This window comes from Ictalurus punctatus, chromosome 24 (genome assembly GCF_001660625.3).
Source record: "Ictalurus punctatus breed USDA103 chromosome 24, Coco_2.0, whole genome shotgun sequence".
Classification (NCBI taxonomy): domain Eukaryota; kingdom Metazoa; phylum Chordata; class Actinopteri; order Siluriformes; family Ictaluridae; genus Ictalurus; species Ictalurus punctatus.
Genome location: NC_030439.2, coordinates 11,388,489 through 11,407,787, shown reverse-complemented (window position 1 = coordinate 11,407,787; position 19,299 = coordinate 11,388,489). Strand labels below are relative to the sequence as shown.

Below are 19,299 nucleotides of genomic sequence, written 5' to 3'. Positions count from 1 at the left end.
TATGTGATCAATAAAAAGTCATTATTCCACAACATCATACACCATTTAAGTCATTGCTGTTCTGCTGTGCATTGAAATCAGTGGTACTACTCCTGAACCTGCCGTTGTTAATGATAAGCAACTAACATGACTGAATGAAGACAGTTACCTTTTAATATTTAACCATAACAATTATCATTGTTATATATAAATAAGATACCTATATGTTGTTTTGTCATTTTCCTCCTCCATCTAGGGTTGGGGTTTCATTCCCACAACCTCCCTTTGTGCATGTTCTCCGGGACCTCAGGGTCCATCCATCCATCCATCCATCTTCTATACCGCTTTTTCCTTTTCAGGGTCACGGGGAAACCTGGAGCCTATCCCAGGGAGCATCGGGCACAAGGCTACTCAACCTCTCTGCTGCTTTCGACACTGTGAACCATCAGATCCTCCTGTCATCTCTCTCCAGCCTGGGCATCACCGGAACGGTTCTGTGTTGGGTGGAATCCTATCTCTCAGACAGATCCTTCAAGGTATCATGGAGGGGAGGTATTTCATAAACTCATCAACTTACAACTGGCATTCCACAGGGGCCAGTTCTGGGTCCACACCTCTTTTCTATCTACACTACATCTCTAGGGAAGGTGATTGAGTCTCATGGCTTTTCATATCATTGCTATGCTGATGACACCCAGCTCTATTTGTCCTTCCAACCTGATGATCCATCCGTCTCTGCACGCATCTCTGCTTGCCTGTCAGGCATCTCAGTCTGGATGAGGGAAAACCACCTTAAGCTCAACCTGGCAAAATCTGAGCGTCTTGTCATCCCAGCCTGTCCCTCAATCAACCACAACCTCACTGTACCGCTCGACTCAACCACACTCAAGCCAACCAGGATGGCCAGGAACCTTGGGGTGATTCATGATGACAGCTTGACCTTTACAGACCACATCTCAACAACTGCACGGTCCTGTAGGTTCATCCTGTACAACATCAAGAAAATCAGACTCTATCTCACCGAACAGGTTACACAGATACTAGTCCAGGCTCTTGTTATCTCAAAACTGGACTACTGCAACTCACTACTCTCGGGCCTCCCAGCCAGCTCCATCAAACCCCTTCAAATGATTCAGAATGCAGCAGCACTCCTCGTCTTCAACCAGCCCAAGAGAACCCATGTCACACCCCTCTTCATCTCCCTCCACTGGCTTCCTGTAGCCGCCCACATCAAATTTAAGGCCTTCATGCTCACCTTCAAGACCTTGTCTGGAACAGTACCCTCCTACCTCAACTCTCTCCTGAAGGCTTACATTCCCTCATGCAATCTGCGAACAATTTGCAACCGACGCTTAGTAGTACCTACTCAGCGTGGCTCAATGTCCCTTTCAAGAACATTCAAACTAAATGTTCCTCAGTGGAGGAATGAACTTCCAACCTCAATCTGGACCACAGAATCTGTCACCATCTTCAAAAAACAGCTAAAGACCCACCTCTTCCGTGAACACCTAACCAACCCATTAAAAAAAAAGTAAAAAAATATTGCACTTACACCTCCACTCTACGCACTTTGCTACTTCTGGAACTCAATTAATGGATCTTGTATGGTAGCACTACTTCTATTGTTCTCTGCTCGATATTGCTTTGCTTGTATTTTCTCATTTGTAAGTCACTTTGGATAAAAGCATCTGCTAAATGAATAAATGTAAATGTAAATGTAAAGGCGGGGTACACCCTGGAAAGGGTGCCAATTACTTCAGGGTTTCCTCCAGTTATGCCGGTTTCCTTTCCCAGTCCAAAGACGTGCGTTCGATTGGCTTCTCCACATTGTCCATAGTGTGTGAATGGCTGTTTAGAGAAAAATGAGCGTTTCCTTTTGAGCTCAAAATTAATACTTCAACGGCTGAACAACTATTTGTCCACCAATGAGTTGAACTTAATGCATCTTATTAAGTATTGCTATGATATTAATCCCCTGGCCCAAGAGACACTTGCTATTAAAATCATACAAGACTTTATTAAACTATTCTAATACACTGAAATTAAACTAACACCTACACATACATACATACAAACAAAGGGGGTGAAAATAGCTTTGACAGAGAATGAATGGCTCCCAAGTTTTAACACCATATGCTGTTCTTAGACCTCAACCTGAATGAACCAACAACAATTAATATAATTATCACTTCATTTTAGAAGGGCTCTATTAAATACATCAGCTTTGACTGAGACCTGGAGGTGCTTACTTGCGTTTCCAGTTGGTGGGATTCGTCAGAGGTCTGGTTGCTTTTGAACGGCATCTAGGAGGTCCAATCGGAATGGTGAATGGAGTGGAGTCTCGTAGGCTTAGCAGTGGTTCTTCTGGTTCTTTCATGACTAGAATCAGAAAGCTTTGCAGGAACCAGTTCATGCAGATGTTGATTGCAGATCCCTCTTGCAGATGTTAGAGAGAACTCCTGAAGAGCTTGAGTGGAGAACTCCTGGAAGATGGTGGTTGAAGAGAACTCCTTAAGATGTGGGTTTGAAGAAGACTCTTGCAGCTATTGTTAGTTTATGAGGACTCCCTGAAGCTGTTGATTGGGGAGTACCTCTTAAAAAGTGAAGAAGAGTAGAAGAGAACTCATTGTTTCCATGGTGTCCAAGGGTTTTAACGCTTCCTAGCTGGACGGAACCCAAAAGGTTTTGCTCCAATCAGCATGAAGTTGGGACGGGGTTGTAGCTATATTTTCCGTCCATGATTTTTCTCAGTCCATGCTCTTTGAGGTCATATAATTTCATGCCTTATCTTTTCTTCCTTTATAGAGTGTGGATCAAACTTTTAATCCCAACTGTTGGTACCTATACTTAACAATCTTCTACCTGATTCTCCTTACTCTCATCTTTCAGCAAGTCACTCAAAGAACATATACATACCAAATTAGACATATGTTGGTCGTTGTTAACACATTACTAATAATTATTCACACACCTGTATCCATAATCAGTTATACTCATGCATGTTGAACAATGAACAATCAAATGTCTAAATGCAACTTTGCGGTTACAAGCATAATAATTACAGGGTACCAGTAGAAGAAAATAGGCAACTTCAGATATTATTGTAATATTCTTGCATTCCTTGGTCTTATATATGAGGTGTCCTGATACAGTTGGTCTGACCATCGTGATAAAGACAGCAAACTGGGTAAGAGAACAAAAGGGCCTCACCTGTGTTGATTGTCCTTGGGGCATGTTTGGGTGAGTCACCCCTCTTTTCTCAAAGTTATCAGCTGAGGGACAGATGAGGGCTTTCATCTCGTAAGCCAGTCACCAAGCCAGTTTTCTAATCTCTGAGGGATCATCCATTATTCACAAAATAGTGAGAACTCAGCAATAAGTCATGAGCTGTAATTGGATTGGTGCCCCAAAGACCGCACACAGGGGCTTTTGATTTAAGGCTCATGTGAAGGGGTGATCTTATGCTTATGGTTATGGTCTTGTGTGCTGAGTTCCTACAGGGGTGTGTGTGTGTGTGTGTTTGTGTGTGTGTGTGTGTGTGTGTGTGTGTGTGTGTGTGTGTGTGTGTGTGTGTGTGTGTGTGTGAGAGAGAATGTGCCCTGCGATGGGTGGGGAACCCTGTCCAGAGTTTCCCCCACCTTGTTCCCCCATGTCCCCTGGGATAGGCTCCAGGCTCCCCTTGACCATGTGTGGGATAAGAAAATGGCTGGATGGATGGATATTTTGTTTTGTAGACTGTTTTTCTTATGTTTTGTTACCTGGAACAATTAATCCCAGGAACTTTTTTCAAGGGACCATTTGGTTCCTCCAGACCTTTGTTGTCTGCCTTTTCATTGCAGGATTAGGCAAATTAGTCTGGTGACATATAACTGTGTGCAACAAGCCCTTGGTGAGGATATGAAGCCTCGAAATATGCTACAATCAAACTGATCATTGACACAATGTAAGCCGATTTTAATGATGTAATATTCTAAAATGTTTGCTCAGCTTATAAATACATGTAGCAGGCTCTGATTGGAACACAAACCCCTGAACAGTAACAAAAGCATTTGCTGCAGCTAAACTGGTGGATTCGATACGCTCACTGCCACGGCCTGGGTCCGATTCCTGGTCATTGAATGAAAATTGTTCCTTATCTTTGGATATAGGTTTGTGTTTTAAAAATGGACAATCTTTTTTCTGAAATCTGATTACGACACTGCACAACAACAAGCATGGAGGAGATTCATTCATGTTCTGCTGTTGATTGTGATGTATAGCTTTGCTAATGAGGTAATTGAGAAAACGCTGGAAGAGAGATGAAAAGTGGTAGTGAAGCGAATTCAGAATGCTTGTAACGCTAGACTTAAAATAAGCAAACTGATTTTATCAGCTACTGCTGAGACAAACATGTGCAAACAAGCTTCTCTCTGCACTGTTTTCTTGTGTGAATAATGCCCAGCTCGCTTAACCCACTTGAAATTTTTAAGTATACTTTTCTTGCAGGTTGCCATTTCGAGTTCCCGCTGTATTTCATCCTGAGCATAAATATTTAATAAGGCCTGAACGTCATCGTCGGTCCATCGTTCATATTTCAGAAACTCCATTGTGTTGATTCGGATCACAATAAACAGCTGTTACTGTAATTGACATACATATGTGTGATTGGATAACCTTATAATGATCTGCTATAGAAGCTACAATGATTAATGTTTATACAGCTACAGCTGCCGATTTATTGGCTCTGGTACATTATTTGAGTGCCGGTTTGGTCCAATGAAACAGTGAAAATCTTGACATGACAATATTTTTTAAACATTCTCACAATCACGTTTTCTCCTCACTATTTTGTAACTACTGTGATAAACTGTGAGCAAGGCTAAGTATGTGCTCTGTACTTTGTTAGTAAGTCGAGTCCTCTTTTTCCAGTTGATTGGCCCCCGATCAAGCAATGCATGACTGAGAAAGGGCTGAATGGAGGGAGGAGAAAGCAGTGAGAGAAAGGAAAAGAGGAATATAGAAAAGGAGAGGACTCATTACATTGTCTCCATCATTCCCTATTTCACCTCTCTTTTCTGCTCTCTGGGATTAGCAGCATTAGACATCTTTTTTATTTCCCTCGTTATTCTTCTATCAATTTTTTTTCCCTACTTCTTCCTAATGAACTTGTTTGAAATATAAATAGGTCTACATGCATGGAAATATCTTACAGGGACATTTTTCAAATTAGATTTTTATTTGGAAATCATCTGAACGCAATATAAGGTTATGCATGCACAATTCTCTATGCTCTCACTTACAGTGCTGCTTTGGCAATTTTTATTAGCTGTTTATATATACACACACACACAGTGATGTGTGTGTGTGTGTATATATATATATATATATATATATATATATATATATATATATATATATATATATATATATATATATATATATAAAATATATACATACATAGTATCTCACAAAAGTGAGTACACCCCTCACATTTTTGTAAATATTTGATTATATTTTTTCATGTGACAACACTGAAGAAATGACACTTTGCTACAATGTAAAGTAGTGAGTGTACAGCTTGTGTAACAGTGTAAATTTGCTGTCCCCTCAAAATAACTCAACACACAGCCATTAATGTCTAAACCACTGGCAACAAAAGTGAGTACACCCCTCAGTGAAAATGTCCAAATTAGGCCCAATTAGCCATTTTCCCTCCCCAGTGTCATGTGACTTGTTCGTGATACAAGGTCTCAGGTGTGAATGGGGAGCAGGTGTGTTAAATTTGGTGTCATCACTCCCTCATACTGGTCATTGGAAGTTCAACACGGCACATCTTGGCAAATAAATCTCTGAGGACCTGAAAAAAAGAAATGTTGCTCTACATGAAGATGGCCTAAGCTATAAAAAGATTGCCAAGACCCTGACACTGAGCTGCAGCATGGTGGCCAAGACCATACAGCGGATTAACAGAACAGGTTCCACTCAGAACAGGCCTCGCCATGGTTGACCAAAGAAGTTGAGTGCTCAGCGTCATGCTCAGCGTCAAATCCAGAGGTTGTGTTTGGGAAATAGACGAATGAGTGCTGCCAGCATTGCTGCAGAGGTTGAAGGGGTGGGGTGTCAGCCTGTCAGTGCTCAGACCATACACCGCACACTGCATCGAATTAGTCTGCATGGCTGTCATCCCAGAAGGAAGCCTCTTCTAAAGATGATGCACAAGAAAGCCCGCAAATAGCTTGCTGAAGACAAGCAGACGAAGGACATGGATTACTGGAACCATGTCCTGTGGTGTGATGAGACCAAGATAAACTTATTTGGTTCAGATGGTGTCAAGCATGTGTGGCAGCAACCAGGTGAGGAGTACAAAGACAAGGTGTCTTGCCTACAGTCAAGCATGGTGGGGGGAGTGTCATGGTCTGGATCTGCATGAGTGCTGCCGACACTGGGGAGCTACAGTTCATTGAGGGAACCATGAATGCCAACATGTACTGTGACATACTGAAGCACAGCATGATCCCCTCCCTTCGGAGACTGGGCCGCAAGGCAGTATTCCAGCATGACAACGACCCCAAATACACCTCCAAGACGACCACTGCCTTGCTAAAGAAGCTGAGGCTGAAGGTGATGGACTAAACCCTATTGAGCATCTGTGGGGCATCCTCAAATGGAAGGTGGAGGAGCACAAGGTCTCTAACATCCACCAGCTCCGTGATGTCGTCATGGAGTAGTGGAAGAGGACTCCAGTGGCAACCTGTGAAGCTCTGGTGAACTCCATGCCCAAGAGGGTTAAGGCAGTGCTGGAAAATAATGGTGGCTACACAAAATATTGATACTTTGGGCCCAAATTGGACATTTTCACTTAGGGGTGTACTCACTTTTGTTGCCAGCGGTTTAGACATTAATGGCTGTGTGTTGAGTTAGAGGGGACAGCAAATTTACACTGTTACACAAGCTGTACACTCACTACTTTACATTGTAGCAAAGTGTCATTTCTTCAGTGTTGTCACATGAAAAGATATAATCAAATATTTACAAAAATGTGAGGGGTGTACTCACTTTTGTGAGATACTGTATATATAGCAGAATAGTTTTTTATTTAGTGAATTAGCAGTCAGAGATGAGAGAACTGTATTTCTATCTAGCACTGCCATGTAGGTGGGGCACACGGTGGCTTAGTGGTTAGCACGTTCGCCTCACGGGTCCGGGGTTCGGTTCCCGCCGCAGCCATGTTTGTGTCTCCCCGTGCTGCGGGGGTACTCCGGTTTCCTCCCCCAGTCCAAAGACATGCATGGTAGGCTGATTGCCGTGTCTAAAGTGTCTGTTGTGTATGAATGGGTGTGTGAGTGATTGTGCCCTGCGATGGACTGACACCCTGTCCAGGGTGTACCCCGCACTGTGCCCGATGTTCCCTGGGATAGGCTCCAGGTTCCCCTGCGACCCTGAAGAAGGAGTAAGCAGTAGAAGATGGATGGATGGACTGCCATGTAGGCAACAAGTATCAGTCAGTGTGTAGTGTACAATTCCCTGATTGTCCCACTAAATCATAGCAAAATGAATGAAGAGCTTGTGAGATATGAGTGTGATACTGTATCCATAACAATCAGTTATAACAATCAAATATCCATGCCAGTCACTTTATTCATGACATTGAATTCATAAATAAGCATGAAATGTTCATGAAATCTATTTGAGAGAGCCGCTTGCATACATTTTACACTGGTAAACACTTCTTTATCCAAAATATTTTCTCCATCTTTCTATGCCAAACTTCTGAGGCAGAAATTCTAAAAAGCTTTTATATAAAGTATGAAGGAGGAGCCCTGGTGAGGTTTGTTCAAAAAGCAGAGCAACTGTGCAAGCTGTATAGTGTTCTAGTTTAATCAAGGCTAAAAATGTATGTTTATCAAAGTGAATTCCTTGCTTTGGTTTTCAGCATTGACAAGCTTTAGAGATGTTCAAAGCCACATGCCAGGATGCTTGATGAGCAACCCCTGTGTCATGTAGTTATGGAATTAAACTTGAGGAAGGCATTCAGGAAAGGGGAAACTTGAGAGAATGACCAATATTTTATTCCTGTGGTAACTGTATTTGATTGTGAAGTTTTTAGGCCAAGTGATAAAAGCTTAGTTCACCCAAGCAGTTCATGACTTGGTTTAGCTCATCATAGGCTCATCATAGGCCCTTTTGATTTACGCATTACTGTGAATAATTACTGAAACAAATTACATAACTGGTTCATTATTTAACCCATATTGTGTGAGTTAGTAAAATCAGAATCATTTGCTCAATCTAAACCACCTAGGTTAATATTTATATAGTAAACAGCTTCATACCACAATAATGTATAAGTTAAATCCTAGGTGATACTGATGTTGTGCATGTGGGCAAGATTTTTGACCTACACCTGTACATGTTGCTGGCATACATGGGCTAGCATGACTCTCCCGCTCTTCTAAAGAAAAACAAACAATAAAAATAGGACTCATTTTATCATCCAAATTGTCTTACCTTTTGCTTACAAATATCTTGAAGTGATGCCATGGATTTCTCCTTTGCATCATAGTTCCAGTAACGACAAACGGAATGTTTTTGTGTTATTTCTTGTTTCTTTTATAGTCCTGTCTCCACCTCTATTCCATCATTGACTTGTTACCTCATTGTGTGCACCTGTTTTGTATTATCTCTTGAGTAGTTTGTCTATTTATACCCTTTTGTGTCTTTGTCTCATTATGAAGTCTTATCCTGCATTTTGTATTGTTAAGTCTGAGCCTCGGTTTCTTAGTTCTGTTAATACCGTGTTTATGGTTTTGACCCACACCAATTTTTCTTTGTTTTGTGATTATGGATATCCTGTGTTTAAGGTTGTTTGTTTATTCACTGACCCCTGCCTAGAATATTGATTATACTGTAGGACATTGAGTTTATGCTCTTCTCAATACTGCACATTGCAAGTGGATTATCTTTGACTTGACTGATTATCACAAAGAATGGTGTGAACTAGAGTCTGGGGTTGATTTTTTTATTTTTTTTTCCAGCTCAGATTGGAAAAATCAGTGATTTTATTCCATTTAGTCACTAATTTATTTAAGCCTGCTTTACTGATAGATCCATAACATATCAGCAGCAGCCATTAAGAAAACACGTGAAATACAGTTGTGAATGTAATAAACATGAAGAGGGTTGGATTAATTTTTAGATCAAGGATTTTTCAAGCACAGCTTCCTATTCAGAAGAGACACAGCATGATTACAGACTTAAGTAACTGACTTTTACAGAACACAATCACAAATGTTGCTACCTCTCTATCTTTCAATAAGTGTTCCTATGTGTATGAATAATAGTTTTATGCCTATAATGAGACCCTGTGTTAAAAAGCTCAACCATAATGATTGCATAATAGCAATGCTGAGTTACTGATGGATAGTAGATTTTTTTAGCCCTCAATTCATTATCATGACCAGCTATTACTGTACATGTCTTGATTACATCTGTTTCAAGTAATAATAATTTTAAAAAATTGTCATAGATTTGATAAATGCTTATGCAGATCCATGAAGCAACATTATTTTGAAGCTATTTTGCTGGAAATATTTTGCATGTTCCTCTGACTCTTTGCTAAACCATCCAAAAAAAAAAAAGTAATGATACTTCAGAGAGAAGACAAGCAAAGGAATTGAATCAATGCTAAAGAAATCCTCAGTGCTTCACTCATCTATGAGCCATCAGAGGACCAGCATTGATTTTCTGGAGATGCATGACCCACCGTCACTCACACCCCAGAAAGGAAAACATTAATCATTTACTGTCATTTCTAGAGCAGATGCTTGGTGTGCTACACTATTAGCTCTACACTGATGTATGACAAAAAGTACATGATGTGACTGATTGTGTTACTTGTTTTGGCTAGTTGAATGTCTCTAAGGAAAAGAGGATGCTGAGTTAAATAATCAAAAAAATAAGTTAAATTAATTGGGCTTAGCTACTGTAAAAAAAAAAAAAAATTAAAAAAATGAAAGTGGTTATTTTTTTATTTCCACACTTTTGTCACCTTTGCGTATTTGTAGCACTTCATCCAACACCATTAAGGGGAAAATATGTAATAGCACATCCTATAGATTGTCTATTCCTAATATTATGTAGCATACACATTCTTTCATTCATCTTCAGTAACCACTTAGTCCTGATCAAGGTCACTGTAAATTCAAATCATATCTTGGGCACAGTGGGTATGAGGCAAGAATACACTCTGAATAGAATACCAATCCATTACAGCGCACCATGTACACGCACATTTGCACATTCTTTCACACCTAGGGGAAATTTAGCATTGCCAATACACCTACTAACCGTGATGAACAAGGCAGGGGAAGCCCGTACAGACATCGAGAGAACATGCAAAACTCTACCCAGAAAGTAACCTGAACTCAGGATCAAATAGGAGACCCTGGGGCTGTGACCCAATGCTCTGCGCTATGCCATTGTGCCTCTCTTCCCTTGTCAACATTTTATTCTATTCAGGGTCATTCCTCCTAGACATGAGGAGGAAATATACCCAGGATTCCTATGTTTTATGTATTTTTGTAATATTACAGTGGCAAGAAAAAGTATGTGAACCTTTTGGAATTTCATGGTTTTCTGCATAAATTTCTCATAAAATGTGATCTGATCTTCATCTAAGTCAAGGGTATTGACAAATATAATGTGTCTAAAATAATAACACACAAAAAAAATTATGATCTTTCATGTCTTTATTGAGAACAACCAAAAAAAACCTCATAGTTCTTGTTGGAAAACTATGTGAACCCTTGAGTTAATGACCTGAAAAAAGCTATTTGGAGTCAGGTTTTAGCACACCTGGAGTCTCGTTAAGAAAATGAGTTTGGAGGTGTGAACTACAGCTACTTTGACTGATAAAAACCCCTGAAACTTTTGGAGTTTGCTCTGCACAAGAAGCACACACTTATGTGAGCTATGCCTCGCCAAAAAGAGCTTTCAGAAGATCTACGATCAAGAATTGTTGATTTACATAAAGCTGGCAAGGGTTACAAAGTGATTTCAAAGACTTTAGAAACAGGCAAATATTTTACAAATGAAGACACTTTGGGACTGTTCTACCAAGAAGTGGGCACCCTCAAAATGACACCAAGAGCACAACGAAGACTCATCAGTGAGATTTAGAAACAACCCTGAATGACAGCCAAAGATTAAAAAAAATTATAATAATAATTTGATGGCCGCAACACATCTCAAAAATGTTGGAACGGGGCAACAAAAGGCTGGAAAAGTAAGTGTTACTAAAAAGAAACAGTTGGAGATTAATTGGCAACAGGTCAGTAACATGATAGGGTATAAAAAGAGTATTTTAGGCCCTGTTTACACTCGTGCGTTTTCATTTTAAAATGGCATTTTAAAATGAAAACGATCCTCATCGACACTTTTTTCCTCTGTCTTTCAGAAATGATCTCCGTCCACAATACATGACCGAAAACACATGTCATATGACCATTTATGCACACTGGGCATGTACATACACGTGTAAACAAGAAGTTGGTTGCTAGACATCCGCAGGCACAAAAAAACAGCGCTCCATGTAGGGCTTACGCCACTTGAAATGAGATTTGTTCCCGATTGCTCTAATCATTTGCCTCTTGTGCATGTAGGCAGCTGCAATATTATAAAATACAAAATTTAATTGCACAATGGCTGCTAAGAATGACAACAAAGCCAGCAAAGCTTGCGGTTGTGTTGTTGTGTATATTATCAAGATAGCATAATCATCGCGTCGGTAGCGTAGGGGCTTGATGAATCGGGGAAGGATACGCACTGATCCAGAAGACCCAATCAGGAGGCAAATGTGGGCTGCCATGCCTTCATTTTCAAAAGTCTTCGTTTTGGCCTGTTTACACTGAAACATGAGCCCGGAGCTTTCAAACTAAAACAGGGTCTTCGGAATTTCCAAAAATCTCCGTTTTCGAGGGTCAAAACTGCTGGAGAAGTGTAGACGACAGGCGTAACCGTAGCAACAGTTATGCATTTTAAAATGAAAACACACCAGTTTAAAGATAGATAAGATAAGATAAAAACTTTACTAATCCCACACTGTGAAAATTCCCTTAGAAACCCTTAGTAAACAGGGCCTTAAAGAGTTTTTCAGAAATAAAGATAGGCAGAGGTTCACCAATCTGCGAAAAACTGCGTCTACAATTTGTTGAACAATTTCAGAATATTGTTCATCAACATAAAATTGTGAAGACTATGAATATCTCATCATCTACAGTACATAATATCATCAAAAGATTTTGATAATCTGGAGAAATCTCTGTGCACAAAGGACAAAGGGTAAAAATCAATATTGCATGCCCGTGATCTTCAGGCCCTCAGGCGGCACTACATTAAAAACAGGTATGCTTCTGTAATGGAAATCACTGCTTGGTCTCAGAAGCACCTCCAGAACAAATTGTCTGTGAACACAGTTCACCATGATATTCAAAATGCTGGTTAAAGCTCTAACATGCAAAGAAGAAGCCATATGTGAACATGATCCAGAAACACCGCCATCTTCTCTGGGCCAAAACTCATTTAAAATGGACTGCAGCGAAGTGGAAAACTGTGGTCAGACAAATCTAAATTTTTAATTCTTTTTGGAAACAATGGAGGCCATGTCCTCTAAGAGGACTAAAGAGGAGAGGGACCATCCAGCTTTTTATCAGCAGTCAGTTCAAAAGCCTGCTTCTCTGATGGTATGGGGGTGCATTAGTACCTATGGAATGGGCAGCTTGCACATCTGGAAAACCACCATCAATGCTGAAAGGTATATACAGGTTTTAGAGTTTTAGAGATTCAAGATTTCATCCCATCTTTACCTCTGAGAGACTCTGCCTCTCTAAGATACTCCTTTTTTTTTTTTTTTTTAACTCCAATCATGTTACTAACCTGTTGCCAATTAACCTAATCAGTTGCAAAATGTTCCTCCAGCTGTTTTTTTTTAGTAGCACTTACATTTTCAGACTTTTGTTTCCCCTGTCCCAACGTGTTACGACAATGAAATTCAAAATTACCTTTTTTTTTCTTAAAATGGTACATTTACGCAGTTTAAACATTTGATGTTTTATTTATGTTCTATTGTGAATAAGGTATGGGTTTATCAGATTTGCAAATCATTGCATTCTGTTTATATTTACATTTATTTACATTTTACACAGCATCCCAACTTCTTTGGAATTGGGGTTGTAGATGCATGCCCACATGAGGTCATCTTAAATCACGCTCAGTTGTATGACTGAAGATAAAATGTTAGGAGATCATATGCAGTAAAATGTAACTAGTTTATTTGACAATAAAATTTCATAGCAGTTTTGCATAGCTTAATCTGGCTCATTGTTGTAGGGTTGGCGCAATTTGCAGTTTATAGAGTGTGGTGTAGAAAAGCTAGAATGTTTTCACTGCACACAAGGACGTGGTTCCACTTCCAAGGGGTGCAGAAGGTTAGTAGTCTTAACAGCAGGCATGCTGCCCACTCCATTAGTGCGTTAATTAGATGGGCATGATGCCCGCCATATTCCTACTGGGAAAGCATTGCCCTGTGCACTGATTATTTATGCTATTAGTAGAGTCTCTGTTTGATAAAGATATGGGTGGTGACAATATTTAATGGTTACAACCTGTGTGCACCTGACCCACCACTATACACTCATGCCTTCTGGACTATACCCTGGCCCTCTAAGGACAATAATGGTTCATTAACATAGAGCAAGTGGATAGAAATGTCTTGTGGGTGGACTTTGGTAGTGGGACCAGTACTTTATCCTAAGCATAGAAGAAGAGCATGCACTGTGCCCAAAACACACTTAGCAGTATTTGAGTATCTGGGTCTCTCCAAATGAGATTGGCTGGATGCTAATTTTTCTCTTGACAGAGCGATTACTGAAATCTATCTTCATGAAAGTGGGCTGTAAAAGCAAAACAATTTTTCTAACTATGTAGTATATGGACAAGAAATGGGAATTGAAACTAGATAAATGATTTCATGGACACCCTAACGTGCAGTTGTAATAGTCGTTTGGGTAATGGGGGTAATCTAATGCATATTTCCATCCATTATCAAGAAAGCATCAGTGTTCTTAAAGAACAGTAATGAGTTGAAAAGCTTATTGTGCTGAAAAAAACTATTTGCAGGAATGTTTAGGTTTATCAATACAGCCTTCATGCCAGTATTCTAAGTCATGTCATATTCTGTTCTCCAAAGGAAAGGATAATTCCAGCCAAAAATCATTAAGGTGGAATACGAATTAGAACAGTGGTATCTTCTTTATATGGTATTCCACAGTGCATTCTGTCTTGTTAACGGCAAGCTTTTTTGACACACATGAAGAATTATTAAATTAGTTCAAGCAACACTGCTTTCATTTAAAGCCCTAGAGCAGGTACCACATTCTTCTTATGTTCTATAAAGATCAACACAAACAGTACTAAATTACAGATCCTGTTAGTAATTTTCACATCTAATTTTCACTTAAATTAACTTCTAAGAAAACAGTACAATTTTATACAAATAGTTTACTTGCTACTTATGCTTGGACAAACTGTTCACGCACTGAAATTCTTTCTTCTTCAGTTGAGAGGTCACCATGTGCTAGTTGTGTCAGAGAACACAGCAGTGGGCTCATATATCAACCACCAGGGAGGGTTACGTTCACGCCCCCTGTTCAGGCAGGCGCAACTAATCCTTCTCTGGGCAGAGGGAAGGTTCTTGTCAGTGAGTGCAATGTACATTTCGGGCAGCCAGAATGTAGGGGCAGACATCCTGTCAAGGCAGGGGCTGAGGCCCGGGGGTTGGAGGCTCCATCCACAAGTGGTGGAGTCCATATGGCGGAGGTTCGGATAAGCGGGAGTGGATATGTTCGCCTCTGATGAGACAACACACTGCTCGCTGTGGTTCACCCTCACTCTTCCCACACCATTGGGGCTGGATGCCATGGTGCACACGTGGCTGAGGTCATGTCTATATGCCTTTCCCCGATCGCTCTGCTCCCACAAGTTCTAGCGAGAGTTCGCCAAGACCGTCTACATCTGCTGCTAGTAGCACCTTACTGGCTGGTTCGAATATGGTTCTCTGAGATAATTTCCCTGCTTGATGGTACTCCTTAGGAGATTCCCATCTGCAGGGATCTACTGTCTCAAGCCGGAGGGCTGATTTATCACCCTCAGCCAGATCTATGGAAACTGTGGGTCTGGCTCCTGAGGGGCACCAGCTCATAGATTCTGGTCTCACAACTGAGGTTGTAGAGACCATGTTAAATGCTAGAGCACCATCTGCAAGGAAATTGCATGTGCTCAAGTGGCGGCTTTTTGTCTTGTGGTGTGAGGAACGTCAGCTAGACCCAGTGAACTGCGCAATAGCTACAGTCCTGGAGTTCTTACAAGAATGTTTCTCAGAAGGGTTGGCTCCTTCTACAATCAGAGTTTACATGGCTGCCATTTTGGCCAGCCCCCCGTTGATGGAGCCTCTGTGGGGCAACATCCTCTAACTTCGAGGTTCATGCATGGTGTCAGGTGGCTGAGGCCCATCTGCAGGCTGCGCATACCTTCCTGGGACCTTTCTGTGGTCTTGGAAGGTCTGTCAGGGGACCCATTTGAACCCTTAGAATCAGCCTCTGAAAAGCTTCTGACTCTAAAGGTAGCTCTTCTGCTGGCTCTGACATCTCTGAAGCAAGTGGGAGATCTACAAGCTCTCTCTGTTGCCCCCTCCTGCCTTGACTTTGCCCCTGGATTAGCCAAGACCCTCCTGTATCCTAGGCCGGATTATATTCCTAAAGTGCTTACATCGGCTGCCCAGCCTGTGGTGTTGCAGGCTTTCTACCCTCCTCTGTTCCTCACAGCAGAACAAGAGAGGATGCACCTGCTGTGTCCAGTAAGGGCTCTGTGTACTTACGTCCACCACTCCGGCCAGTGGCGTAAGTCGGAGCAGCCGCTGGTCTGCTTTGGCAGCGACAGTAGAGGTGATGCTGTGTCGAAGCAGCACATCTCTAATTGGATAGTGGAAGCAATCTGCAGAATGGTCTATGACACACACATTCATTCGTTATTACAGCCTGGATATTCATTCCAACCTGGGATCGAGTGTCTTGCAGTGACCCTCGGGCTTGGGTCTTTTTGAACAGGCCGTGCCCTCAGTATAATGGCGTGGGTATTCTCGTTCCCATATTGCTAAACGCAATGTTGAAGTTCCCTTTGAAATGGAATGTCTGGGTTACGCATGTAACCTTATTCTCTGAGAAGGGAACGAGACGTTGCATGGCTTTGTCATACCAGGGCAGGCCTGTGAATTGCGTCTTTGCTTCAGTTAATAGAGGCTGGCAGTGTGGTTCACAGGTGCCATATATATATATATCATGTGACATGCTTAATTGCCACGTCACCTGATCATGGCAGGCCTATAAGTAGACGCATGATTTTACACAAGCTTCAGATACCAGTCACGCGCGCAAGGGGCGCTTCCCATACTGTTATGCTAAATGCAACATCTCGTACCCTTCTCAGGGAACAGTGTTACATGCGTAACCCAGACGTTTTTGAACAGAAATGATGTTGGGTTTTTTCAGTTTCAATGTAACTGTATGTGAATCCCAAAAAACAGCAATATACACTTGATTTTTAAAATATTTTTGCTAATTAAAAGTTCTGCTCTTTGGCAGAATAATTCTCTCAGCTTTCTCTTTTTGTTTGTCAGCTGGCAGGTATAAAAATCACAGTGTGCTCTGGTGTAACTCACTGTATATAGGACATGCTCTGTCACTCACACATTTATACCACTAGTATTCGAAAGTAGTTTTCTGTTTAAAATGTGCACGTTAGTTAGAGTTACAAGAAATACAAAAAAATGCAAAAAAAGAGAGAGATTTTTTATGGATTCTTATGAGCCCACTATGAAAAGCTAAGACTGGGCTGAGGTTAGGGAGAGGGGTAGGGCTAGCGGCCTTAGCTTTTCTTATGGCTTCATTTGATTACAATACAATGAAACCACTCTTGCACTCTTCAAAATCCTCTACATATTTTATTCACTCATTCTCATATATATAAAACAGGCCATAGTCTGAGACAGACCTTTAGCAATTATTTATTCTCCAGCTTCAAAAAAGGTTGCCACATTAAAAGAGCTGGTCTCTACTCTGATGGCTTTGTGAGTTACTTGATAAGTGCTATGTGTGCAAAAATTCAAGACAAATCATGTCCATGTATTGTTAATGGCTAATTGAACTACAGATTTTTAAACAACCAGGAAACATAATGTAAGTGGACACTCATGTGGTATGAATCCAGTCTAATCACTCACATGAATGGCCAAGAGAACTGAGATGTATGAAATTCTTTCTCATAGAGTGCAATAAGAAAGGAATAAAACATGATAGGGCATGCTGTTATAGGAAATTAATTTCAGTGTGTGCCCAGTAACAACACATCCCCAAGTATTTTATTGCTCTTATACCACAGCAATTTGATAACACTAACATTTTTTACTATTTATTAAAGAATGACAAACTTACTGTTTGGAACACCTGCAAAGCAAGTTCGTTCATGTTATTACTTATGTTCACACAGCTATAAACAGCCATTTAATCACCAGCTTCTCTTTTTCCCTGTCTCTTGATGTTAATAAGACAAAAAAAAACAACATAGTTTGGCATATACCTGATGTCACGATTTCCCCTTGAGTCAGCGCTGCAATATTGCAGCGTGCTCGGAAAAACCGATGCGCAAGCTTGTGCACGAGCCCGGTGTGCGAGCCCTTAGCAAACAGTCTTCAGTGACATTGACCTTGTTTACTTTGGACATGTGCTTTTGTTATGGTTATATTCTGTCTCCACCCCTGTTTTGTCATTGGTTGTTTCTCAAATGTCTGCCTTCATTGGTTTCAGCTGTCCTTTGTTTAACCCATGGTTACATTTGTCATTTAAATCTCTTTTGTCTCATAGCACATTGCGTAGTATTGAGTTTAACTCATTACCAAGCGATTGTTCTTTGTTCTCGTTTTGTTTCATGTTCACTGACCTCGTTTCTCATTTCTCGACTCTGATTCTAGCCTCGCCCTATTTATGCCTGCTTGTAGATCGCCTGACCCATTGCCTGTCTTGACCATGCTTCTGTATCATGATTTGGATTTGTCTGCCTGTCGCTCATAAATAAAGTCCTTTATTGCACTTACATTCGTCCTCAACTCCATTACGTGACAGAATACTATGCCTCAACATGGATGCAGCAGGAAGATGGCAGAGACGTCATACTAGGAAAACCAAGCCCACTGTCCCAGCCTTGGATTTGATCTAGTTTCCGCAATGGACTTTCATGGAGCTTCCAGACCCTTTTTTTTGCTACCCTGAATATTTTCTTGTGGACTGCCAGTTTTATTTTGCAAGTGTAACAGACCCCAAGCCAGAGGAGAAGCAATGGCTCAAGTTCATGTTGTCCCGGTTCTTTGGACCAACCCGCCAATGAGTGCAGTTCCTATTGGCCAAGGAAGACTGGGTACTTGGGAGTGTAACCCAGTTTGTGAGAGGATTTATGATGACGTTCGGGAGTCCAGAATCTAAGGCCGATCCCATCTTTTGGGGGAGGATCGGTCTGGCAGGTAAACCTGCCCTGCCATTCACCCACTATTATATGCAGGCAAAGAGAGTGGCCTCCACACCAGAGCTCCAACCTGAGACCAACGTGGTGCTCTCACCGGCTGAGATACAGCTGGAGGTCAACGTAGTGACCTCGGCTCCAGAGCTCCAACATGAGACCCACGAGCTAGTCTCATCTGCTGAGCTCCAACTGGAGTTCAACGTGGTGACCTCATCTCCAGGGCTCCAACCTGAGATGCATGAGGTGGTCTCACCCACAGAGTTCCTGCCAGAGGTCAATGTGTCGACCTCATCTCCAGAACTACAGCTTGAGATCCATGAGGCAGTCTCATCCCCAGAGTTTCAGCCTGAGACCCACGAAGTTGTCTCATCTCCAGAGCTCCAGAATAAAGTCAAGTTCCTAATAGAGTTCAATGAGGTGACCTCCCAAGCCAAGTTCATGTCAGAGGTCGAAGAGGTGATCTTTCAAGCCAAGTTCCTGTCAGAGGTCGAAGAGGCAATCTCTCAAGCCAAGTTCCTGACCGAGGTCAAAGAGGCAACCTCTCAAGCCAAGTTCCTGACCGAGGTCAACGAGGCGACCTCTCAAGCCAAGTTCCTGTCCGAGGTCGAAGAGGTGACCTTTCAAGCCAAGTTCCGGTCAGAGGTCAACAAGGCGACCTTCCATGCCACGTTCCAGTCTGAGATCAACGATGTGATCTTCCACGCCACATTCCAGTCT

At 41.4% G+C, this 19,299-nt stretch overlaps 1 protein-coding gene across 1 annotated transcript; it reads left to right on the top strand.

Annotated features, from left to right (window-relative positions):
• Positions 1-398: 398 nt before the first annotated feature.
• Positions 399-1,725, top strand: LOC128629084 (uncharacterized; the record flags this gene model as incomplete). The annotated part of the gene is made up of 2 exons (XM_053675397.1): positions 399-522; positions 718-1,725. Coding segments are annotated over 2 exons (921 nt in total), but the record flags the coding sequence as incomplete, so codon positions are not given.
• Positions 1,726-19,299: the final 17,574 nt, after the last annotated feature.